Source organism: Dermochelys coriacea, chromosome 6 (assembly GCF_009764565.3).
Source record: "Dermochelys coriacea isolate rDerCor1 chromosome 6, rDerCor1.pri.v4, whole genome shotgun sequence".
Classification (NCBI taxonomy): Eukaryota; Metazoa; Chordata; order Testudines; family Dermochelyidae; genus Dermochelys; species Dermochelys coriacea.
The window spans coordinates 15,205,299-15,230,952 of record NC_050073.1 but is presented as its reverse complement, the minus strand read 5'-3'; the positions used below and the strand labels follow the sequence as shown (position 1 = coordinate 15,230,952).

Sequence of the window (25,654 nt, the reverse complement as noted above, 5' to 3'; positions counted from 1 at the left end):
AAGGAGTACCATATATAGACTCATTAGTCATCCTCCACACACAATCCCCAACACAGTTCTGTCCCACAAAGGAAGTGAAAACATTGGTCTTCCAGTGCTCCTGCAAGCTAACAAACTCAGGCTGTCTCAGACCTGGGTCCAGGAAACCATGTTAAAAGGCAACACAGCCCCTAGCTGAGAACACCCTGCCAGCAGCCCCACTGGGACTTCCGCTCAGGTGCCTCTGCAGTAAGTCGCTGGGAGAGAGGCAGCCTCTTACCGGTTTGTGAAAGGGGGAGACGCAGTTGATTATGTGAAACCTGCACCATTTCAGGACAGGAAGCATTAACTTTCTTTTTAATTTTAAATGAATTTGGCCAGTTTTTAATGTTTTTAAATATAAAATTGTTGATGGAATAAAAAGGCTCCTTCAATGTATTCCTGCTTCTCTTAAGAAATGGGTTCATCTGGGTTTTTATAATGTAGCCCAATACTATGGTCTGTCAGCACAGTTGAACCTCACTCTGCTGGCTCCAGCACCCAGGGCCCAGTTCTGCAAGGTGCCGAGAACTCCAGTTCCATTGACTCCAATGTTAAGGGTGTTCCACATCTTGCAGGATCAGGGTCCAAGCACTTAATCCCCCAGGCTGCAGGTCCAGCACCTTCTTCCCATCAATTTTTTTTTATTCTTTTGCATTTCTAAATCACTCAAATCTGCATGTTTTGCGGGGGGTGGAAGCCTCAGAAGTAATGATCAGCCTTCGGAGCCTGAGCCAATCCCCAGAGTAATCAATGGAGAGGCTACTATTTGCATTGAGGCCCTCAGCTCTCTGTGGACCACCAGCTGTGTTGGTCCATGGACCATGGTTTCGGAATCTGTTTTACTGTATACTCTCAGTTCTCTGCTCACCACTGTGATCTGTACTCCTGGTACTACAGCATTACAGGAGGTCCCCTTCCCCCACACCCCATTTTCAGTGGCCCAGGATGAAGGGAAGCAGTCAATGTCTGACAAGGACTTGAATGCATTTCTTCCATAAACCTTACTAGCACTAGTTATTTCCCACTGGAGAGGGCTAGTGTTGCCTAAATGTGTGAGAGAATTAATTTTAGAATTAATCAGGAAATTCTTGGCCTCCATATATTTTTCCTTTAATTTAAAATAATCTGCGTGTACTGGCAGTGCTCCTTTTAGCAGTATAGTAAGAGTCTTTGTACGCTGTAATCTTTTGGACAAATTTAATAGCAGCAGTAATTGAAAGAAATGTTTTATTTGCATGCATGGCTGAGCTCTTAAGTAATTTATTCAGCAAATTAGTTGACTCTAGTGCTGATTAACGTTTTTACTGTATATCCAAATTCTGTAATCTTATTTTGTGGGCATTAAAAAAAAAAAGTTTAAATGCCAGAGAGGAAAAGAGCAAGTTAGTCACAATTATCATTATTCCATAATTAAATCTTAGAGCAGAGATACCACTGACTCACATCGTCCAGTACATTTTTCATTTCTTTTGGAATACATCTGGTACACATAGGCAGAAACCAACTGCAAGTGGTTTCTCTGATGTAAGAGAATGATTCAGGGGCTGTCATTATGGAAAAGAACTACAAAAAAAGTTACAACTTTTTAAGCACTTTTCACAAAAATGGTACAACAAACACTATCAGATTGCCAACAGTAAAGGTTAAAAGCAGCCACAAATTTTAACTAATTTAAAATGTTAGCTCAGAGTGTTTTGAATCATAGGACTGATTATTTGATTTTGTTGTTGTTGTTTAGAGGTGAAACACCACTTCGATTTTTATCCCATTTCTTCCAAATGCTAAAATTAGGCTTACTGAATGATTGGGCACATGAAAGGAAGTATGAAGGAAATAGTATGTGGAGGTAGGAAGTAGAATGTGGTCGGTTTTCAGATGCATCCGCATGGACATTGTTTAGCATACAACAGGATTTGTGCCCTTACCTCTCCCTTTGCCAGTGTGTACTGCATTCATTTAGTAGTAGTAGTACTGGTAGTAATAATAACTGGTATTCTATCAGTAGGTAGAGGCCCAAACCAAGCCTGGGACAGTTTCCTGAAAATGTAGAGGGAGAGACTCTCCCTGCCCCATGGAGCTTACAGTCTAAATGTAGACTGGGCTATAATACAAATTGCTACAGCGTTCACACGCAATTGTAAATGATTGATTTAGCTGACATGACACTGACCACAGCAGACTAGTCAATGCAGACCAGCACGAGTCATGGTCAGCATGACGTCGATGAACCACAATTAAATCCTGCTGGGTTGAGGGTCAGTCACGGTGAGCTGACGTGATGCTTATCGTGCTATGGCCTGGTCTGTTGCATCAGTTAACTCAGTTCTTCTTAGTAACCATTTTCAAATACTGTAAAATGCTCTAGAGGTGACAACAGCTCTGCCTTAGATGCAACTTTATAAGGGTCAGGCGCTTGGAAAGTGAGCCTAGAATCTCTGTCCTGTGGAAATAAGACGTCTGAGATCGTTGTTGAAATACTGACACGGGTTTTGTATTATGAGTGTGTTCCCCCTCACCATCTTTGTTTCGTCCATTCTTTCCACGCTGTCCCCTCATCTTTCTCCTTCCTGTCTTAGAGCCTGCTACTCTCTCCATTCAGCCTCTCCCCACTTCCAAGCTCATCTATACTATCATGCCCCATCATTGATCAGACTATCTCATCACTGCCTGTCGCTTTGCCGCCTTCCTCCCAAAGCACTTTCACTTCATCTCCATTTTCAAGGGTCTGACTACAGCCTGAATAAACCATCTGCCTCATTTCCCTCTCAATACCTCCCTCCTTCTGCTGCTGAGCCTGCCCTCTGCAGCAGGAGCTTTGATGCCCATCGCAGCAACTGAGCTGGCTTTTGCACTTTGCTATTGGGCAATTGATGGGTGGAGTGGGGGAACTGCTGCTGACAACTGGAGTGCAGGGCAGAAAGCAGGAAATAGGAAGAGCTGCTGAATGTTGTGGGAAATCACTACTGGGGAAAAAAACAACAAATCCACCTTTCTCCACCTGCAGGCCCCATGCTATGCCCTACAGAACTTCCAGCTTCTAGAGTAAATGAAGCAGGGATCTTACAAATAGGTTCATTCTCTCTGCAGCCCTGATTCATTCTCTGTGCCCAGAATAAGGCAGGGATCCTGTAGAGAAAAAAAAGTGTGTGATTATGTAATTAAAGACTGTATCATAGTGTATATGCATCAGGAGGGTGAATAAAGATTACACGGGCAACCTAAAATTTGGCATTTTCTAACTTTTGAATGCTTAATTTTGCAACCTTAATGTGCTTAACAGAGAGTTGTTTTAATGTTGTGTGCATGTGTGTACCTATGTGTGTTGTGTATGAGTGTTTATGTATGTACATAACATTAAATGTATCTAGGGTTTTTATATAGCACCAGTCACTGTGACACCAATGAATTATCAGCTTTCTGTTTTTAAAGAATAGCATCAGTACTTAATGTTCTATCTAGATTTTTATTGGAAAACTAAATAAGTACTATTTTAAAAAATTTGAATGCCTCTTTCAAGAAATATCTTCCATGAGACCTTAACTTGTAGGGAAAAATTCTAACCTCTACTGCCCAGAGATGGTTCCCATTGATAGTTCAGTATATGCATGTCTGAGAGTAGAGCTTGCCTGTCAATGCTTGAAAGTGAATAATTTTTTTAAATTGAGCCTGTGGAAACATTTCCCGTTGCACTGGATCAAAAAAAATGTATTCAAAATTTATTCATGGTAATAAGCTTGTTTGAAGGATAAAGCGTGTTTTAGAAACAAGTACACTTTATTATAAAAGAGAAAAGAAAAGGTGAGACAAAAGTTTCTCTTTGCAAAACCTATATTTGCTTTAGCTTTGATTGTTGCAGGAGCTAACCGTGTCACACTGGAGGACTCCAATATCCTGCAGCCAATGGGACTGACTGTGTTGGGGAATCACTTGTACTGGATTGACCGTCAGCAGCAGATGATTGAGAGAGTTGAGAAAACAAGTGGATACAAGAGGACTAGAATCCAAGGCCGAATTGCTCACTTGACAGGCATTCATGCAGTGGAAGAAGTTGATATGGATGAATTTTGTAAGTTTATTTCAGTGTCATGTATTCTTGATTGCTCTGGTGCTGGTTTCTCTTAAGCTTCTGAATCAGACACCCAGTGTGTATCCTAGCATTTCTGATTCCTCAGTTTCTGACTTGTTGTGAGTTTTTGTGTTCATTTTAAACAGAATGTAGCAGGGTTTTTTAGTAAGCACTGTTTGAAACCAGGGAGTTTTTTTGCCAATGAAAAATGGTGCATATAATTTTGGCTATTTATGTAACACCCAAAAATACACCAGGCGTTCTACAGACTTACAAGACAGAATCCTGCTCTAAAGAAAAGACAATTTGTACACAAAATACAGGCATAGGGCTTGATTGTGAGGGGTGCTGAACACTCTCGCCTCAACCCAGCTAAGCACTTAAGCATGTGACCAGCCTCATTGACTTCAAATAAGTTCTTAGCTGGATTGCGGCCAGTCCAGTGTGCTCAGCACCTTGCAGGATGGACCTCCCAGAAGAGAAGGTAATGCAAACCTCTTTTCCCATTCCTGAATTATCTCTGCACAGAAAGATGGCTATTTGATGTCGTAATAGTTAGCAATCTATTCAGCATGCACATGCATAATACAAATTGCTCCCGAAGCAGCTTAGAAAATAAAAACAAAGAAAAACTAGATGTCAGCTGTTTGATGCAGAGGTTAATTATAGTAGCCTTTCACCATTGCAAACCTGTGATCAAATGTGGTTTACTGTGTACCATAAGTGAGTTATTCCACATAATATTAGGGGAATCGGCTATAAGAAAAATAGCTGTGCTTTACATCTGTCTCTCTAAACCAGTGAGGCATCAAGGACCAAGGGGGGCTTTTGTTGAATTGCAAAGCGTGGAAGAGGGCTCCTTTTAAAATAGTTTGCTGAAATACATCTCCACTGATCCTGGTGATCCTGGGGGGAGAGAATTAAGGGAGGAGAAGCTATGTATTGCTTGCCCTGCCTCCCCTACCTAAGAAACAACAGTGGACAAAACATAGTGAAGTAGCAGGCATGCCAGTTTGAAACACTGTTGTAACAAAAGGAACAGTGAAAACTGGCTAGGACTGTCTGTTTCACTTTGCTTCTCCTAGAGAGCGGTGCTGGAGGTCAGACATAATCTGGGAGAAGGGAGAGATCCAGAAAGAAGAGGAAAGAGAAAAAATATGGGGGAGACGCATCCTTCGTTAATTTTAGGATGTGCGTATTAGCCTTCCAAGTGATCACCTAATCGTAGGCTTGTCCTTCCCTTTTCATCTCCCTCCGGGGGGGGGAGAAGGGGTTGGTTTCTGTGCCTGTTTATTTTTTGTTGTCTTCATTTAGATTAAAAGAAAAGGAGTACTTGTGGCACCTTAGAGACTAACAAATTTATTAGAGCATAAGCTTTCGTGAGCTACAGCTCACTTCATCGGATGCATCCGATGAAGTGAGCTGTAGCTCACGAAAGCTTATGCTCTAATAAATTTGTTAGTCTCTAAGGTGCCACAAGTACTCCTTTTCTTTTTGCGAATACAGACTAACACGGCTGCTACTCTGAAACCTTTCATTTAGATTGCAAGCTCTTCAGCACAGGGATTCTGTCTTTGTTATTGTAACGCACCGTGCATGTTGATGTTATTATGTAAGTAATAGTAATGAGGCCAAGACTTGAGCAAGCAGAACAAGGAGCTGCACCAGTGGGTTAGTGGAAACGTACCATAATCTGGTTCCACATTTGGTTTCTTTCTCCGGGAACCAGCAGATGTTAGAACTGTAGAGACACTGAGCCCCTGGGGATGGTGGTAATGGGTCCCTTCTAGCTGACTGACAGAGAAGTGCTGATGAGATACAGGAGGCCTTCTGTCAAACTCTCCACATCTGGAAGAAGGATGGTACAGGGCCTTTGGGGAGAGAGGAAGATGTTAACTGGGGGATCGAGGAGGGGAAGGATCCGAGAAAACCTCCCACAAAGAGGAAGAGAATTAAAAAAAAGAGAGAAAGAGAGAGAAAAGATTGTGGAAAGATGCAGAGAATGAAAGAGACAGAACGGCAGAATAAGGAAGAGTAAAGGAGTGGTGGGGAAAGGAAAAATATGCCCAATACAAAAGGGGCTAGGGGAGGAGACGTAAAGGTTGAGGGTGATTCTGTGTGTGTGTGTTTAATTTTAGGATACTATGTCTGTTTCTTTTATCTACTCATCTAATAAACTGTGATTGATAACTTCTCTGGAGGTTGAAAGACGCATGGAAAGAAAATGTCCTGATATTTTCAAATCTCTCTTTCCATCCACCCATTACCCCTACTGTTTGAAAAAGCCATTAACTAGAATAGCAGGAGGCGGCTGCATTGGCAGTCCTGTGTAGGGGGAAACCCGTGTGGTGATTGCTTGCACTCTTGCTAATCTTTGTTTTATAAGCACTGAAACCCTCAAATTTCGAAAATAAGAGTGTAGGAATCATTCATTGTATTTAAAAAAAAAAAGGGGGGGATTGAAGCCATTTTAGCGCATTTTTTCTAGAATTTTGAAAAAGATTAATCCCTTTTCTTTCACAATATGTAATATTCACTGTTCTTAGCCTTTTCTTTAGCATCTCCTTGCTCCACTCCCAGTGTCTCTCAAAGGTACCATTACTTTACTGCTGCAAAGGGATTTTATTTTTTAATTTAAGCACAATTCAGAGAATTGGGAAACGATTTTCACATGCTAAATCATGAATGGTTTAAAAAAAAGCGGGGGAGGGCAGGAAAGTGCTTTATTTTCTTTATGGCAAGGATCCTGCTTTCTACTTTGAGTCACACTTGAAAAGAATTGCCCTTCAGGGCTGAAATCTGAAACTTGCCCTTTAAAGATGAATCTCTGTTGCAACAGAACAATTTAAAAAACATTGTTTTTCTTTTGCTCTTCCAACAGTCCACGCTGCATGCAGTGGCATCTTAAAACTATATATAAAAATAATATGTTTGTTAAAAGAGAAGGCAGATTTCTGTGCTAAATGCCTGATTAACGAGTTTGAGCAGATGGAGAGCACATTTGGCACAGAAATAATTAGCTATTTTTATATGGATTCGCGCCCCTCCTGTAAAAATCATTGAACTTATTAGTACTGTATCCAAGAATGCATCATTCTGTGACAACAAATATGGGCTCCACTCCAACAAGACATTTCCGCATGTGCTTAAACGTAGGCACATACAGGAAGTGATGTAATCCAGTAGATTGGGCATTAGACTCGAGAGACCTGCATTCTATTCCCAGCTCTGCCATCTGTCTGCTGTGGGACCTTGGACAAGTAACTTTACCTCTCTCTCTCCTCCCACCCTTTGTCTGTCTTGTCTATTTAGGTTGCCCATTTGAGGAGCTATTAAGTCCTTAGCACTTTTGAGAATCAGGCTACTTACCTAAATGCCTAAATCTGGGTTTAGAAGCCTAACTGTACCTACTTTTTTTTTTTAAAATGTTGGCCCACATATGTTGTTTTATGTGTGTACATATGTGTACTTCAGTTTTGTAAATAATTTTGGGGTCCTTCGAGATTAAGTGTACTGAAGAGGCCTTTTATTTGGTTTAAACAAAAGTATCCCGTCTCTTTTTGACGTCCAGTTCGCAGATGAAATGCAGATAAAGTATACTCATTCTTTAAGTGTAGTCTTTACAAGAAGCTTCTACTAGTTTCTTTGCATCTGAGTTTCTAAATATTTAAAGGATTTCTGAGAAGTCCATATATCTTAGTGTTCTGGAGCAATATGCCTAGAGAGACTATAAATCAGGTTTTGAGTAGTGACCTGGGAAGTCATGCATTTACTGTGTTCATGTCTAGTAAGAGGTACCATTACTTTACTGCTGCAAAGGGTTTCTTACAGAAACCAGCTTTGCACTAGCTGAACATCCTGATTTATTGACAGTGTACAGTATTCCATTCCATGTGTTGTTTATACAGCTGCACATCCATGTTCCCGTGACAATGGTGGCTGTTCACACATCTGCATTGCAAAAGGAGATGGAACCCCAAGATGCTCATGCCCAGATCACCTGGTACTTTTACAGAACCTCTTAACATGTGGAGGTAAGTGAATTAATTTAACTGGGCTTTTTATTTAGGGCACACATATCCATAAAGACTCTCAGAGCTTCTGGGGTCAAGAAGCTGCATAGTCAGATTTGGGCTTGTCGGCGTCATATGTTTAAGATGCTATTAAGTGTTGACAAATAGTCAAATGAGAATTTATTTTCAACTGTCTTTGGTTTTTAAAGGATGGGATTTTCAAAAGTCAACTCTGCTCTCATTAAAGTGAATGGTAAAACTCCCATTGACTTCAATGGAGGAGCAGTTTGGCCAATGCTGAATGCTTCTGAAACTCCCACTCAAACTGTATGTATTTATAACTTTTGCACAGGTATTCTGTTAAGACCGGTCTTAGCTCTGCATGGTGGATCTCTTCTTCCATCTTTCAATCTCCGTCCATGTCCAGAACTTCCATCTGTGTCAACAGGAAGTGCACTCATAAGGAAGAGCAGAGTATGAGAACTCAGATCTGCTTTGCTTTATTTTCCTAATACTGAGAACCAATAGAAGAGAGGGGGGAAATGGGGAAACGGAGAACACAAAGGCTGACTTGCTCGCCTTCCTGCTAATTTACATTAGTGGTGCTTCCTTTCATCCCCTCCACTCACATGCATGTTTGCCCCCTCTCCTCCCAATGTGTGGTCACAAATTCCGCTGTGATAAACTTTAACCCAGTCATGTCACCTGCACTTTCTTTAATGTATGTAGGGTCTGACTAAAGATATCTACACATTTCTGTAGGAAACATGAGCCCAGATTCAATGTTGGGATGCACACACACACTGCCTGTGGAAGTAACAGGTGCATCCATGGTCAAAACTTGGCCCTTACTCCATAAGGTTTGGTGTTTTGATCTTTGAATCTATGTCTCTGTCTTCATTGCCCGCAAAATGCCCCTCTGGGCCTCGGAAGATTTAGCACATGTACTGATACTTATTGAAGTTTGTCTGATGTGACTGATTTGATTGTTGTGCTATACACGTGCTTGGTAGAGTGTGACCATGTTGCATTAGGCTGTGATAACATAATGTGGCACAGGATAGTGCTGACACGTCATAAGGCCATATGCGACATTTCGCAAACCCGGAAATTAGTGTCAGAGCATGACTTTGATGTACTCCGTTGCTAATAAAATCAAGACAATTCTGGCAATCCCAAGATGGATAGTGACCCTGTTCATTATAGTAGCTCTCTTAATCCCCCACTTTATGCTTTCCTGCTTCTTTCGCAACCCCAGGAGTTTTCACTATTTGTAGCACTGCACTTGCTGGGGGAATTAAAAAAAAAAACAAACAAACTCATTTCTTCTGGGAGGTCTCATATCTTCAATATTTTAGCTTTATCGCTGCACTCAAGCTTTTTGAAAAAATATATTCATTTCTCTCTAGATTTCATGTGCTGGCTGAACTCTGACCTCCCCAGGGGAAGTCATTTCCATTGTAAACTGTTTTCTTTCCCATGACCACAACACACTATGTGGTTTCAGAGTAGTAGTGGTTACTTCTGGAGGCCAAAAAATAAATAAATCAGTCTACTCGTATTTCTCAATCTGCTGCTCCTGCAAGACATTGCCAGTGAGAGATTTCTTACCTCCCACTGTTTCATTATCTTCTGCTATAAATCTAACAAATTTAGGGCCTCCCTTTTGGTCTTTGTTCATTTTTATCCTAAGCTGATCCAGAGCCTGCTAAGACTTTCTGATGCATCCTGTCTGCAGCATTAGCAGCCCTGAGCCAGTGTCTTTCAGTAGCCTGATAAAAATGCGTTGCAGAGTGTCTACCCACAGATGCTTTGACCAGTTTTAGGCCCAAATTTGTATTTGCTCGCTGCAACAGGGTGCGATATTAAATGCAGCTCAGTGGCTGAATTCAGCTTCCAGGGAAGAGCTGGTCATTCTCATTTTCTGCATTGCCTGGAAATGTTGTGTCTGAATAGGAAATCCAGATTAGTTTTCATTCCTGAGTTTTCCCAGTTATTTGTGTAGGTGACACATTAGTTTATTCAGAGCTGTTAATTGATTGGTTACCGTTGAGTTACTCAGTATTGCCAACTCCAAGCAATCAAAAATCGTGACTCAGACCTCAAAAATCACAACTGGCTTAAAAATCATGAGATTAAAAATAATAAATGTTGGGTTCTTGTTATTTGCCTTTTGGGTTTTGAACTGCTGAAATACACTTGGGTCACTTTTTCAAGCTTTTCTCCACAACCAAGAGGGCTAGAAACTTTATTTTAAATGAAAGATCAGATTTCTCATGTAGTCGCATAACTCTGGGAGATGGGGCTTTAAGAAAAACACAAAAGCACCTATTGATGATTATTTTTCCCATTGTCACCAAGAGGGAGATTTTGCTTATGCTGGCTGTTGAAAGAGAATTCTGTATTGTAAGGTGGCCATGCTGCGCCCTTCTGTATTATGCAGCCTTTGGTATACAATAAGTTCAGTAACATTGTCACCACGGAGCCATTGGATGAATATATTGTTGCTGTTGACTTCATCTTCCTCCTGGAAGATCAGTATGAGAGTTCTAACAACATTTCATTGATTTTCAGACACTACCACTTAACATAAGACTGTGCCTTATATATTTACTATAACAAATGTGTAATGTAGTAATCTGTTGTAGTTCTTTAATACAGCTGATTTACAAGTTCTAGGGAGGTAGTGGTACCTAGTGGGTAGGTCCTGGACTGGGACTCAGGAAATCTAGGTGGTTCTTTGAGTGCTTGGTCATGTCCATTCCATTGTAGAGGTGTGTGCTCACCACATGCACCAGTGCTGGAAGTTTTTCCCGCAGTGGTATCCGTAGGGGACTGCCTCTAGTGCAGCACGTGTATGCACCAGTGTAAGGGGCGCCGCCAATTCCCCCCTCCCTCAGTTCCTTCTTACTACCAGTGACGGTGCTGCAATGTCTCCTTGCCTTGGGCGTCCCCTCCAGATGTGGCTGGCATCGGTCTACTCCCTAGCCAGACATCACCTAGACACGGTCATCATGATCCCGCCGCAGGTACTTACCTTCCTGCAGTGGTGGTCCAACCCAATTCTGGTGTTGGAAGGTGTGCTGTTTGCGAGCCTGTGACCCTTGGTCTCCCTGATTTCAGATGCATCCAACTTTGGCTGTAGAGTGCATCTCAGTACACTGCGGATTCAGGTTATGGTCATGGAAGGCGCTCTCGTTGCATTTAAACATCAGGGAGCTCAGAGCCATCCTTCTGGCTTGCAGTGTCTTCCTTCCCCAACTGTCTGGTCAGGTGGTGCAGATGTTGATGGATAATACAGCCTCCATGTTCTATGTCAGCAGGCAGGGGGCAGCTCATTCATTGGCTCTATGACAGGAGGCCCTCTTTCTGTGGGACTTCTGCATTCAGCATGTGATCCACCTGGAAGCCTCACACCTCCCCAGCGTCCAGAACATGCTGGCGAATCACTTCAGCAGGTCCTTTGTCTCTCACTATGAGTGGTCCCTTTACTTGGAGGTCATCAGAATGCTATTCCAGAAGTGGGGAACTCCCCAAGTGGACCTGTTCACCACCAGACAGAGCAGAAAGTGTCATCAGTTCTGCTCTCTCCAGGGCCTCGGCAGAGGCTCACTTTCCGATGCCTTTTTCCTTTGTGGTCAGGAGACCTGATGTATGCCTTCCCGCCAATTCCTTTCATCAGCAAAGTCCTCTCAGAAATCAAGGGGGACAAGGCATGAGTCATTATGATTGCCCCAGCATGGCCTCACCAGCATTGGTTCGGCATGCACATGGACCTGGCCATAGCAGCCCTGTGGCGACTTCACAGCCACCCGGACCTTCTCTCTCAGGAGCACTGTTGGCTCCTGCACCCAAACCTCACCTCTCTCCACCTCACAGCTTGGATGCTGCGTCGCTGAATCCAGAGGAACAAGCTTGCTCTAGTCAGGTACAGCAGGTTCTCTTGGAGAGCAGAAAGCCCCAATCACTGCAACTTACCTGGCAAAGTGGAAGTGTTTCTCCTGCTGGGCATCAGAGCAGAATAGCTCCCTGACCCAGTCATCTCTGCAGTCCAGCCTGGATTATCTGCTTCACTTAAAGCACCAGGGCCTCGCACTCTCTTAGATCAAGGTGCACCTGGCAGCCATATTGGCCTTCCATCATCTCATCCAGGGTAGATTGGTATTTTCGCATGAGATGTCGATCAGGTTCCTGAAAGGCTTTGAAAGACACTTTCTGCCAATTCAGGACCCGGTTCCCCAATAGAACCTCAACCTGGTCCTCTCCAGGCTCACAGGTCTGCCCTTTGAGCCTATGGCTTCTTGTTCCCTTTCCCACTTGTCATGGAAGGTTGCATTCCTTGTAGCTATTACCTCAGTGAGACGGGCTCCAAGATTAAAGCTCTCACTTTGGAGCTCCCATACACGGTATTCTACAAGGACAAGATCCAGCTGCAGCCCCATCCATTCTTCCTGCCAAAGGTGGTGTGTCACACTTCCATGCCAACCAGGATATCTTCCTCCTGGTATTCTGTCCAAAGCCTCACATGACCAATGAGAAGAGGTGGCTGCACACTCTGTCAGGCATGCCCTGGCTTTCTACCTGGAATGCACCAAGCCCTTCTGCAGAGCCACCCAGCTCTTTATCGCAATCGCTGACAGGATGAAAGGCCTTCCGGTGTCCTCTCAAAGGATTTCGAATTGGATCACCACCTGCATCTGTACTTGTTACGAGTTGGCGCAGGCTGTGCCTCCATCAGTAGTGAAGGCTCACTTGACGAGGGCACAGGCATCTTCAGCTGCCTTCCTGGCACATGTCCCTATCCAGGACATTTGCAGGGCCGTGACGTGGTCTTCAGTACACACGTTCACAACGCACTACGCCATCACTCAGCAGGCCAGAGATGACCATGGCTTTGGCACAGCTGTGTTGAAATTGACACATCCATGAACTCCTTACCCACCTCTGGTGGTACTGCTTGGGAGTCATCTACCACGGAATGGACGTGAGCAAGCACTAAAAGAAGAAAAGACGGTTACCTTTTGTAACTGTTGTTTTTTGAGATGTGTTGCTTTATGTCCATCCTATGACCCGCCCTTCTTCCCCTCTGTCTGAGTTCTGGCAAAAAGGAACTGAGTGAGGGGGGAGCCGATGGCACCCCTTATTCCACGGCATACATGTGCCACTCCAGAGGGCGCCAGAGCCGGTCCTCTATGGATACCACTGAAGGAAAAGCTTTTGGCACCGGTGAATGTGGTGAGCACACACACCTACAATGGAATGGACGTGAGCAACACATCTCGAAGAATAACAGTTACGAAAGGTAACCGTCTTTTCAATCTCCAGCTCTGCCACTGACCTGCTGGGTGACCTTGAGCAAGTCACATCATCTCTCTCTGCCTCATTTTCCCCTTCTGTAAAATGGGGATAATGATATTGACCTCCTTTGTAAAGCATTTGATATCTAAAGTTGAAAAGTACTATATGAGAGCTAATTATTATTATTCAAAAGGGAGTGGCTTAGCTGTTGTGTTGTAATATATGTTTAAGTGCCTTTGGCAGTTGGTTCTTAACCCAGTCACTGATGTTTAATGCAATGCTGCTGGATGGGGCAGCTGTGGTGGAGATTGCTCCCAGGTCCTCTGGATGAGAGAGCATGAGCCTCTAGTGCCCAAGCCAAAGAAACACCAGGTTTCTTATCTTAAACCGTTGTAGCAGACTCAAACATCTATACATGGACTAGCCACTAGACAAGGACAGAGAGACATACTGAGTAAGCATGGGTTACATTTGGTTTAGGTAAACTAGTGACTGGTTCATCCAGAATGCCAGTTTTGTTATAAAGATTATACTAAACCATGATCAGAAATATCGTAGGATAATGAAATTTAGGGATTAGAGGTGAGTGAAGCTAGCAGTTTGTGCTTTGCAAGTGGAAACTGATATTTTTGTGAGTATTCATTTATATGAAATCCATGTGAAAATCTCTTTGAAAAAGAACTTGCTAACACAAAGTTACTTATTCAGAGTTCCCTGCCACCAGTCCAGTTCTCAGACAACTAGACCATGCCTCTTCTGGCAGCATACAGAGTTTTTTGTTACAAATTGGGAAACATTTATTCCCTGGGCAAAACTGTAAAGTATCTCTTGATGAAAACTTGCCATTTTCACAGAGGAATTTCAGCATGGACATAACAAGTTTTCCATCTGTGAAAAGTCTTTCACTTTTTTATATATATAAACTTTTTACTGGGACTAAAATGAGTATGTGTGGTTTTTCTTGTCTCCAGAACCTCCAACTTGTTCCCCAGACCAGTTTACCTGTGCGACTGGGGAGATAGATTGTATCCCAATGGCATGGCGATGTGATGGATTTCCAGAATGTGATGATCAGAGTGATGAAGATAGCTGTCCTATATGCTCAGCAGCCCAGTTTCAGTGTGAGAAAGGACAATGTATTGATGCCCGCTTGCGGTGTAATGGAGAAATTGACTGCCAAGATAAATCCGACGAAGCGGACTGCAATAGTAAGATTTATTGTCCTGAGTGCCTGGCTTTAAAGACCATGATTTAAAGACCTTCCTTTTTACTCTGAAACCAAAAATACAAAAATATGTTGATTCTTCCCTTGTCTCCCTCTTCATCTCTCCCCACCCCCTCTTCTATGCCTCAAAGTATACATTTCCATAACTGCATAAGTTATCTGATCAGCTACTTGTAAGCCTTAGGGAAAATAAATACAGTCTATGTTTAAAATCCAAAGCAAACATAGGAAAAAAACACACAGGGCTAATTTGACTAAAGACCTTGGATTGTCAGGAGCTGAAATAGATTTCCTCTCCATTCTGTTGCTTTAATGGCATATTCTGTTTTGTGGGGGGGGGGGGGATTTTTTCATGTTAATCAACACTTGTCTACTTCAGCTGTGTAATTGCTCATACGTGCCAGAATTACACACTGTCTAAACTGTGTGTGTCTTGCTGACCATTTTTCTCCTAAGTACTAGACAGTGATGCAGAGATTCAGTTTCCAGGTGGATAAAGTGTAGTGTACACAGCAAGTGCTGTATGTGTTACGTCTGGTTTTCGTAAAATGTTCAGTTACTTCACAGAGCAGGTTATAATTTGATTTAGATTAAGATTTTGTGTGCTAACTAAACGGTTATATTTTCCCCATGCAGCAATCTGTCTCCCAAATCAGTTTCGATGTGCCAGTGGCCAGTGCATCCTCATAAAACAGCAGTGTGACTCCTTTCCAGATTGCATCGATGGTTCCGATGAACTCATGTGTGGTGAGAGGTCTTTGTTTGAGATTAAAGCTGTCTGCATGCATGCAGGCATTACATTCCTGCACCGGTTTGAAGTGTGTGTATGTTGACTGTTACTGCTATGGCTGGCCCTGAATCTAGGGGGATAGACCCAGCTCTAGCTTGCTGCTAAACTTAGTCCTGCTTTTTCTAAGTTCCTGTCTACAGTGTAACAACAGCCCTGTTGGTGGCCTGACTACAACTCACTGGTAGCCTTGGAGTTCATAGGGCTGCTGCACAGTTCAGGAACACTGTTAAAACAAGGCTTAGCCTCATCTACATTACAAGATCCAAGCTTTAATTATCTCAAGAGATGACTGTGTTGTAATCCAGCAAGGTACATTGAATATGGGACAAGAGAGCATAGGAGAGACCTTGATTTCCTGGCTGAAATGTAATCGGAAGTTCTTATTACCAGAGCTGTGTGTGAGTTATGGCTGAGCCTATGATGACGACTCCATTTGCCCTTAGTTGTAGTTGGCCCATTATTTTGTCAAATGCTTTGAGAAGCATGAAAGGCATAATGCAAATTCCTATCTGTTCTGCCCAAAACTGCCCCCCCTTTTCCCATCCCACCCCCACCTTCCATGCCTGGGCATACAGCTCATAAAGCTTTTGAATAGCAGGGAGGAGTAAGGACAGCCACTTTCTGCTACAAAGGGGGCTGTTTTAATTGAACGGTTGCAGCTCCTCACTCTGAAGTGCTGCTGTGGGATAGAAGCAGGAACGCCGCTCTTCTGGGAATCTTATATGAACAAACAAAATCAGTCACCGAGTTTATATAGAAAATGCTACAGAGCATCTAAGAATGTAAATCTTACGGGGCTGGCTAATGGCCAGGTATTTAATATGTTGGGGATCGGCAAGTTTCTCAAGTGTGAGAGGGAGCTGATAAGGGGTGTTGTGCCAGGTGGGGGAGGAGTGATTGGGAGAAGGAGCCAGGCCGGGGTACCTCACTCCTTCCTCCCCTAGCCTGCATTATTCCTACACATCCCATCCCTTTCTGATTGGTTCCTGACCTACCCTTCCTCATGCTGGGAACCAGCAGTGGGAGGCATGTTTCATTAGCAACCAGGACTAAGAGGTGAGGGCTAATAGCATGTTGAACAGGTGAGAGTAGGGGGCAGCATTGGAAGGATGAGCTGGGCTTATGAGGCTTTCGACCCATATGGGAGGGCGCTCTTCAAAAGCACAATAGGGGATGGGGCAAGCGAAGGCTGGGAATGTAGGAGAAGCCTCATTAGCAGAGAAAAGAAAGTGGGAGCAGGAAAGGTGGTTGGCATAGGAGAGGAGAAGAGCAATAGAAGATGAATTCATTTGCAAACTTATACCCTGGAAACTTCAGGTTGAATATTCTCCTATTCCCCAATTGTCCCTTCTTCTCTAGCCTCTTTAACCTTCTTGCAGCCCTCACCCAATTCCTCCTCCTTAATAATAGTAAAAAGATTTTTTGTGCATTTGACAGCATCTTATGTATAGCCAGTTTTCTTTTTTTTCCTGCACTCAGGCCCTGGTCCAGCAATTAAATCTGCACAGCCACAGTTGGTCTCCATGCAATTGCAAGGATGCATACACAAGGCCCTGATCCTGCAATCAGATCCTCAGTTAGTTTCTTGCTTGATGAAAAATGTCCATCAGGGGAACCAAAAAAAAAAAAATCTTTTAAAAATTCAGGACTTAGTGTTCAAAGGATGCTTTTATCAAAACTGGATTTTTTTTTTAATTGGCCGTTTTAAAACAAATCCAGTTGAGTGCCCCTTTAAAATGATCATCTGATAGGTAGAATGGTTCAAACTCTAATACTGAAGGCTGGATCGATCCTCCGCTGGTGTACATTGGGGATAACACAAATGTCTTCAGTGGTACTACCTTGATTTGCCCAAGCTTGGGGTCTGACCCCAACTTTGGCTGCATCAAAGAAATTAAAAATACACAAACACCATGGGGGGAGGAGGGGAGAGTACACTTCCCTCACCTACTGCCTCTGAAGCAATGGTTACACTAACATGTTATTCCCTGAGCTGTGCTGACATCAGTCATTGATGGTGGAACATGAAGATCCTTTTATCATGACATGATGAGATGATAATATAATCTGCAGTAGTTGTTAAATCAGAATAGTTCTGTTACGCTCAGCTGCATTCAAAATGCAGGAAGGATTTAAAAAAAATTGATTTGCCAAATGGAATAGGACAAATGATAAAGCAGGGCAAGAATTTTTATCAGATTGCTGAATGGGTTTGATTCAGCCTGTACTTGTTGGCACACCATGCTAGCATTTCTCTCGTGGCCACATAAGAGATTCTGCAGAATTTAAGATTTCATGTAATTAAAAAAGACTTCAGAGTTTGCTGAGCAGATTCAACTCCTGATTACATCGCTGCTGCAGATCCGGCCATAGGTCTTTGACTCAATGATGTGACCCAGTGCAGGATTAATTTAAGGAGAGATGTGAAATGCCCCGCCATTGCCTCGAGAACACATTGTTAACTCTGAAAGTTAATGATACCGATTAATACATTTTAGTGTGTTGGCTATTTCAGTCAGAAAGTCACATATTTTGGGATGGTGGGCAAAGCTGTTACAACAGCGAAAAAGTCTCATGTTTTAAAGGAACTCTTTCAGCTTGAAATCTAGTCAGTTTTAAAAATTAGTTAGACGTAGCTTCTGATACATTTTTAGAGGGCAGAGTGTAGGTGAGGTCAGAAGGTCCCTAATCACTATATGTGGAGGAGAGGAGATGTAAAATCTTGCTCGATAATTCAGAATGTAGAAGGCTGAGGGAGTGTGTGTGTGGGGGAGAGAGAGAGTGTAATGTAAATATTTGCATAGTGCACCGTGTGAATGATAGTATGATCCATCTATCTTGTTTCCCCTGGCCCGTGGTTTTAGGAGCAAGTATGAAGGTTTTTCCGGAGCAGCATCATATACATCAATGTAATGAATTTTTTTTCTTTTTTTTTCTTTTTTTTTTTTCTCAGAAAAAAACACATCCTCAGATGAACCTCAACCCCACGTTAGTGCTATTGGACCTGTCATTGGTATCATACTGTCCCTTTTGGTCATGGGAGGAATGTATTTTGTTTGCCAGCGAGTGGTATGTCAGCGCTATGCTGGACCCAATGGACCTTTTCCGCATGAATATGTCAGCGGAACCCCTCATGTCCCTCTTAATTTTATAGCTCCAGGGAGTTCTCAGCATGGCACTTTTACTGGTAAGGACGGTAAGGACCCTGCATTTCATCAGCAATATTATGTTACCTGGATTTTATTTTCACAGGATACTAACTATGGGGCTCTTTTTTGTAGGCACTAAAGCACGTTAGATGTCAAACGTCCATTGACTTTCAGTGGGACTTCGGTGCTTATCTGCCCATTGGGCCACATTTGCAAAAGTTTTCAGGTGCCAAAAGATGCAGATAGGTTTCTTTCAGTGGAAGTTAGACACTTGGGTGTTTTTGAAAATTCCATGAGGTGCCTAATTTTTTTTTTTATCTTCCCCTTAATAGTTACTATGGAGATTATGGGTATGTTCTTGGTTGTTGCCTCTACAACGCTCTTACCCAAGTTTGATGGTATTTAAACCAGGGCTAGCTGGACCAGCTGGAGGTGTAGAGCCCAGGCGCCACTGCCACTCAGACTGATAACCCACCCGCTTTACAGTGAGGACTCAGCCTAAATCACTTGAGTGCTGATAGCCCCCTACTGCCTTCCCACAATTGCCCTGGGTCCCCAGAAGGACAGACAAGTTCTTCCACAATTCACTGTGAAAGAATAGCAGAGCTGCTGAGCTCACAACAGCACGTAGAACTGCAGGATATGCCCCCAGAAGCCCTCTAGAGACAGGCAAATGCTGCCCCAATGAGGACACAGTAAATTAGATATGGCTTTGCAGTGTGACTGCTTATACCTGGAATAGGCAAACCCAAGTGTTCAGACCCAGGTGCTAATCACCTGGGCTAACTCTTTAGTGAGGACATACCCCTAGGTTTAATTCCTGGCTCCACTGAAGCCAGGGGTGCTATGACCATTTATACCAAGAGAGACTCTGCCCCTAGATGTTGGAACTATGCAGGAAGAAGGAAGCATGGGCTGTGAGAGCATAACAGCTCCCAAAGGGATACATGCCACTGGATACGATCTGATTGTCAAAATAATGTAAGTTGTGTAGGCTGCATCTCTATGAATGAAACACCATGTTTTCCATGGGCACTTCATGGGTGGCAAAACCTTCCCAAATAACTTCTAAACCAAATGTTTCCCTGATCATCGAAGAGGCTGATATTGTACCATATACCCACTATGAAAACAGTCCTCTGAATTTTTATGCAGACAAGACCTAGTCAGAATTTTTTTTCCCATGGAAAATGTTGACAAAATTTGGGGGGGGAATTGCTTTTGTAAATATTTTTCATGGAAAATGTAGCTTTTAGGGCAAAATATCCAAAATAGAAATCTTTTGGTTGTCAAGCTTTTATTTTCTCTATGAAATACTGAAATCTTCTGTAAGAAAGCAGATGCTCCTTGCAAAAAAAAAGTCTTCAAAAACCCAATTTTTGGTCAAAAAACAATTTAAACAGAAAACTTTTTAACCAGCCCTCATGGGGAGACTCCTTTATTGTCCAGTTGCTGTCAGTCACTAGCTCAATGCAACAGTGAGTGATACATTGAATTAATTTATTTTAAAGTTGTGACTTTGGATTGTGACATTGTAACTTTCAAAGTAGAGGATCATGAACCAAGTAATCCATGCATTGGCAAGAAGACTTGAGGAGGAAGCTATAAAATGGAGTTGTACTCTCGGCTGATAGCAGAAGAAAGATTTTGTTCTTAATAAGGAAAGTAAATGAGCTTTAAATTAACAAGACTACTTTCTCAGACAATGAGGGCTAATGGAGCTACATTGATTCACATCAGCTGAGGATCTGGCTCCAATTACAATGGCAGATAAGATTGTAGCTACCTAATCATGTATCCCTGTCTTGTTCTGGTTCCATGCAGGCATCTCTTGTGGAAAGTCTATGATTAGCTCCATGAGCCTCATGGGAGGAAGTAGCGGTGCCCCTCTCTATGACAGAAACCATGTTACTGGAGCCTCTTCTAGTAGTTCAACGAGCACTAAAGCCACTTTCTACCCACAGGTAAGTCTTGAAAATGTAGGAAACAACAGGAAATAAAGGGCCTCCCATTTCTGTCCAAAAAATGGACAGATTAAAACTTGTGCTATTAGAGAAATGCTAACAAAGACTTTCTTGGATGATGTCATTTAGCAGTGGGGAAATCCAATGCTCACTGAATTCAATAGAATGGCTTCCATTTATTCCAGTGAGCATTGCATTGTGCTCGTGGTCTTTACCTTTATCTTTATTATTAAAAAGATGCTCTTCCAGGACATTCCTGTGCATTTTTTTTTATATGGGTGTTCTTACCACCTGAGTACTTGTAAATATCTCGTCCTCTGTCTCTGGTGAACTCTGTCACTGACCTGATGATGTTTGGCACTGCATAATCCCACAAGCATGCACAGGAGTGAGAAAACAAACAAAACACAGCTGGGCGGAAGAAAACACTCAAAATCTAAGCTTGGCTCACTATTTATCCAAAGTGTTCAACTTCAATTCAGAAAACCAAATGCAAGCACCAGAAAAACAAAGTGGCACCACTGTATGTGTCTGAAGTTTAAAATGTTTTGTGGTTTTTCAGGTGTCTGGTTCTGGATTTTACAAGATTTCCCTGCTGGAAAATGAGATTCTTAGTCCCTAAACCAAATTTCCATAAGTGAGGCAATAAGCCTGTAGAGGTTAGGAAATGAAAAGGGAGAGATGCATGATAAAACCCAATGAGGAAGGGGCATTGGTGACTTATGGGAGAGGGATGCAGAGGAGGTTATTTGCACAAACATCTTGTTGTACAGTTGTTTTGCTGCTTCTCAGCATCACTGAGCAAGCAATAGCTTTCAGAGCCAGCTCTATAAGCATTAGATGTACTTTGACAAAAATGATTAAGATGGTCCAATACTGCAGTTGAGAGCCAAATAAGTCTGTAAAGGGAGGGGGATGTACACATGTTTACATATAAACAGTTATCAGAGTAGCAGCCGTGTTAGTCTGTATTCGCAAAAAGAAAAGGAGTACTTGTGGCACCTTAGAGACTAACAAATTTATTAGAGCATAAGCTTTCGTGAGCTACAGCTCACTTCATCGGATGCATTTGTTGGAATGCATTTTCCAACAAATGCATCCGATGAAGTGAGCTGTAGCTCACGAAAGCTTATGCTCTAATAAATTTGTTAGTCTCTAAGGTGCCACAAGTACTCCTTTTCTTTTTAGATTAAAAAGTTAATACATTATAATAAATCAAAAAGAATTTGGAAGCCAGTATATATTGTTCTTGTGTCTAGCAGTAACTATAATCTTATTTCTTAATTTTTAAGGGGGTAGATAGGTGAGGGAACATTGTGAATACAACTGAACAGTCTGGTCTATTGGTTCCTGCAATACAGAAAACCTTGGCTTGATTTCTTTTCCTCATTCGTCACTCACTAGGCCAACAAAGGAGTGAGTCAAGAGTCTGTAAAGATATTTGGAACTCCAACATAGCAGCCCTTTTAATTCAATATTAGTGGAGGAAGGAAAACCACCAGGATTTGCTGGTCAACTGTATGGTAGATAAATGGTGCACACATGGGTGTAACCTACTGATTAAAAACGTAAATGGTTTACATATGTAAATCTGCTCGAATAAAATGTGCTGTTTCAGTGGATACATCATTCCTTATCTCCCTGTGGTGCAGTGCTAAAGAACTGCTTCCTTTTACCCCAGAAGTAGCTGTATTTTAGTGGTGACTGAAGTGATCCCTTGCCTACTTTATAAGGATGTGGAGGTTTAACACGATATTTATAAATTTTCAGATCCTTGGATGAAAGGCACAAAGTGTTATCATTTTATCTGTGTTTTATTAGTGCTGAAGATCACATTTCTCTTTCCACTGACAGCGGGGGAGGAGGGATTGGGTGTATATCGAAGATGGTAATGAATACCTAGCGGCACATTCTCATCTTGCTGATCAGTGATTTATGCATGTCACTCCACTGGGAGGCAAGGATGTACCCATTACTATTGTTGTTCAATTGAACTGTGCTAGAAAGAACATGAAATACATGAAGTGTTACTGTTCACTTTGTTCCTCTCTTAAAAAATGAATAGACTGGAATATTTAAAAAACAAAAATGTGGAGGAAGGGTGGAGTGGGGATTTCCACTGCGAGTTTCCACTTAAACTTGAAGCATAATCAATGCTTTTTTCTTAAGGGCTGCCAACAATTAGTCATTTTTTTGGGTGCAGGATGGGGGAGATTTTAAGCATTCATGGCTAATAGCTTCTTTGCATTGCTGACCTCATCAAACTGGTGTGATTTAAAAATAGTAGTAAAAAAAGTTACCGGGAAAACATGGAGTGAACTAGTCGTAGTAAAGGAACTCAAGCTTCTGGATGTGGCATTGATTGGGACAGGGTAAGGGGTGGGGGTGGAGGAGGCTCCAGGTCCATTAGTGTCTGACAAGGAAGAGATCTGTGTTTATGTTCATAAATAAAGGAAGCTCTTGAAGGCACTAGGTGGAGACTCTGGAAAACTGGGTTCAGTTCCATCATAGCTTTCCTGTGTAGCACTGGACAAGGCACTTAACCTCTAATTTACGTAGTAGGGAACCGTAACTCCCTCCGCTGCAGGAATCAGTGGCTGAAATTCTGTGGCCTGTGCTATGTCTAGGCTAGAAGATCACAGTGAACCCTTCTGGCCTTAAAAAAAAAAAAAAAAAAAAATCTATGAATCTTTATGAAGCTACATGTAAAAACAAGGAGAGAAGGCTAAACTATGGGTGAGATAATAGCAACCTATGGGAGATATTTTTATACTGTTTTTCGCTCTCTTTCTAAGTATTGTTCCATAATGAATTAAACTGAACCTCTGCCTTATTTGTTCTTAACATCCACAGATTTTGAATCCACCTCCTTCCCCAGCCACTGATCGCTCTTTATATAACACAGAGATGTTCTATTCCTCAAACATTCCTTCAACAACAAGATCTTACAGGTACTGATCAGATGGAAAGCTTGGCATTTTCTTAGGTTGAGATCTCTTTGGTTTTGTGTCTAGGAAAAAAACAATCTTGTTCAAAGCTTTATCTTTTAAAGGAGAAAAAGGGGTTGTTTTTTCCCTCTTTGATCAAATGGCATGTCAGACCGTGGTCACTCTTGTTACTATATCCACTTTATTTGTTCATTTCTGAAAAATGAAAACATTCTGTGAGTGATTGGTTGAGGCAGTAGAAATGGGGTTTAGAGCTTTTCACTGCTAGGTTGCTGGTTATAATCCAGCCAAAATAGACTGTATCACCTGACGACAGTTCAGCACCCTGTGTAAAACAAGAGAAGTGGTTCTAGTTTGTGGCACCTAATTTCTTGATGCTCCTTTGAAAATCCCATCTGTAACACCTGTGCTTTGGAGGTCTTCACTCCAGCACCTTTCACCTGTATTTAAAATTCATGCAAAGTATTTTTTTAAGACATTTGAACACTACTAATACTGAGCTGTTAACTTTTCAGACCCTACCTTATACGAGGGATAGCTCCGCCCACGACACCATGCAGCACAGATGTGTGCGACAGCGACTACACCACAAGCCGGTGGAAGGCCAACAAATACTACATAGATCTAAATTCAGACTCAGACCCTTATCCCCCTCCCCCCACGCCTCGCAGCCAGTACATGTCTGCAGAAGAAAGCTGCCCTCCATCTCCTGCCACAGAGCGAAGCTACTTTCACCTCTACCCCCCTCCGCCATCTCCTTGTACAGACTCCTCATGACCTTAACAGAAGGAACTTGTCTTTTACTGTAAATATTTTTAAATATGAACAAAGATTAAAATATATTTTATGATTTTAAAAATAAATAGGGGTGGGAATTTAAAAAAAGAAAATGTGAATAAAAATGAGTGGGGTGGGGCTGTGAAGATGTGTACAGTGGAAGAATATTTATAAATTTGATTTTTTTAATTTAATTTCCATTCTTTTGTGCCATAATTGCCTTCTTTAAATTGAAGTCAGGAAACTGATTTGCTCTCCAAGGGACTGGGGGAGGGGGGAGGAAAAGATGAGGATGCTGAGCCTTTGTGGGTTTTTTTAAGTCCCCTTTTTAATGCTGTAAAATGTATAAAGAAAAGGAGTACTTGTGGCACCTTAGAGACTAACAAATTTATTTGAGCATAAGCTTTCGTGAGCTACAGCTCACTTGCATCCGATGAAGTGAACTGTAGCTCACGAAAGCTTATGCTCAAATAAATTTGTTAGTCTCTAATGTGCCACAAGTACTCCTTTTCTTTTTGTGAATACAGACTAACACGGCTGCTACTCTGAAACTTGTAAAATGTATGTCAGTGTGACACTGAAGGGAAAACAAAAACAAAAAAAGAGGATCCTGGGAGGGGCATGCTAAAAAGAAGCTGAGAGGCTGAATGACCAAACTTGTCTTGCGGTTATTCAAAAAAGAAAAAAACAATTTTGTTTCAAAAAAAATAATTTGTTCACTGCCAAAAAATTAATAACCAAATTATATTTTTGTTTACAAAGTTGAATGAAAAACAAACAAACAAAAACCTCCCTCCTGAATGTTCCAGTTTGCAAACAAGCCAGTTGCTTCCCAGAGGAACCCAGGCACTAAAAGAGGCCAAGATTTTTAACCTTGCACTCTATTCGCTCAGCACTAGTCACTCTTTCCAATTCGACGTGGTAAAACAAGCTCCTCCATCATTCCCTAGCAGCCACTTCACTCTAGGTGGGCATGGGACCACAGAGCCATTCCTAGAGAGATTGTGGGGGTCAGCCAGGAAAGGTCTGTTATAGCTAAGTTAGTCTCCTCTTTCCTGAAAAATGGTAGCAGTTCCATCACCTGTTTCTGAAGTCTGGAATTTATAGTAAGTTCTGTATATATAGCTCCTGCCCCTGTATTTAGCTCAGCGAATTACCCTAGTTCCAGATGTCCGGATCCCAGAGTGTGGTGTTCCAGTAACATGCCAGCTCATATTTATTTCAATAGGAAAGTTTTAAGATTAAATATGTGGGAAACTAAATATGTATAGAGGTAGAACAAAAAAACCCACAAACAAACACAAGCAAACAACCCACACACATTATAACTTATGTGATTTAGTCATGGTCCTATGAAAATTTGCTAAAAAATGAGTTTAATTTTGCCAAAAGGCAATAAAAAT

The 25,654-nt window shown here is 42.1% G+C and overlaps 1 protein-coding gene across 2 annotated transcripts in view; it reads left to right on the top strand.

Moving 5' to 3' along the window:
* The window catches only part of LRP5 (LDL receptor related protein 5), a 260,875-nt gene extending 236,315 nt beyond the window's left edge, over window positions 1-24,560 (top strand). The window contains exons 16-23 of one of the 2 annotated variants that reach the window (XM_038407882.2): window positions 3,878-4,087; window positions 7,996-8,121; window positions 14,370-14,606; window positions 15,260-15,370; window positions 18,367-18,600; window positions 20,387-20,526; window positions 23,380-23,477; window positions 23,990-24,560. In XM_038407882.2, coding sequence (XP_038263810.1) covers window positions 3,878-4,087; window positions 7,996-8,121; window positions 14,370-14,606; window positions 15,260-15,370; window positions 18,367-18,600; window positions 20,387-20,526; window positions 23,380-23,477; window positions 23,990-24,251 — 1,418 coding nt within the window. In that variant the 3' untranslated portion in view covers window positions 24,252-24,560. Of the gene's footprint in view, window positions 1-3,877; window positions 4,088-7,995; window positions 8,122-14,369; window positions 14,607-15,259; window positions 15,371-18,366; window positions 18,610-20,386; window positions 20,527-23,379; window positions 23,478-23,989 lie in introns of both variants that reach the window. The other variant, XM_038407880.2, reaches the window with a different exon arrangement.
* The last annotated feature ends 1,094 nt before the right edge of the window (window positions 24,561-25,654 follow it).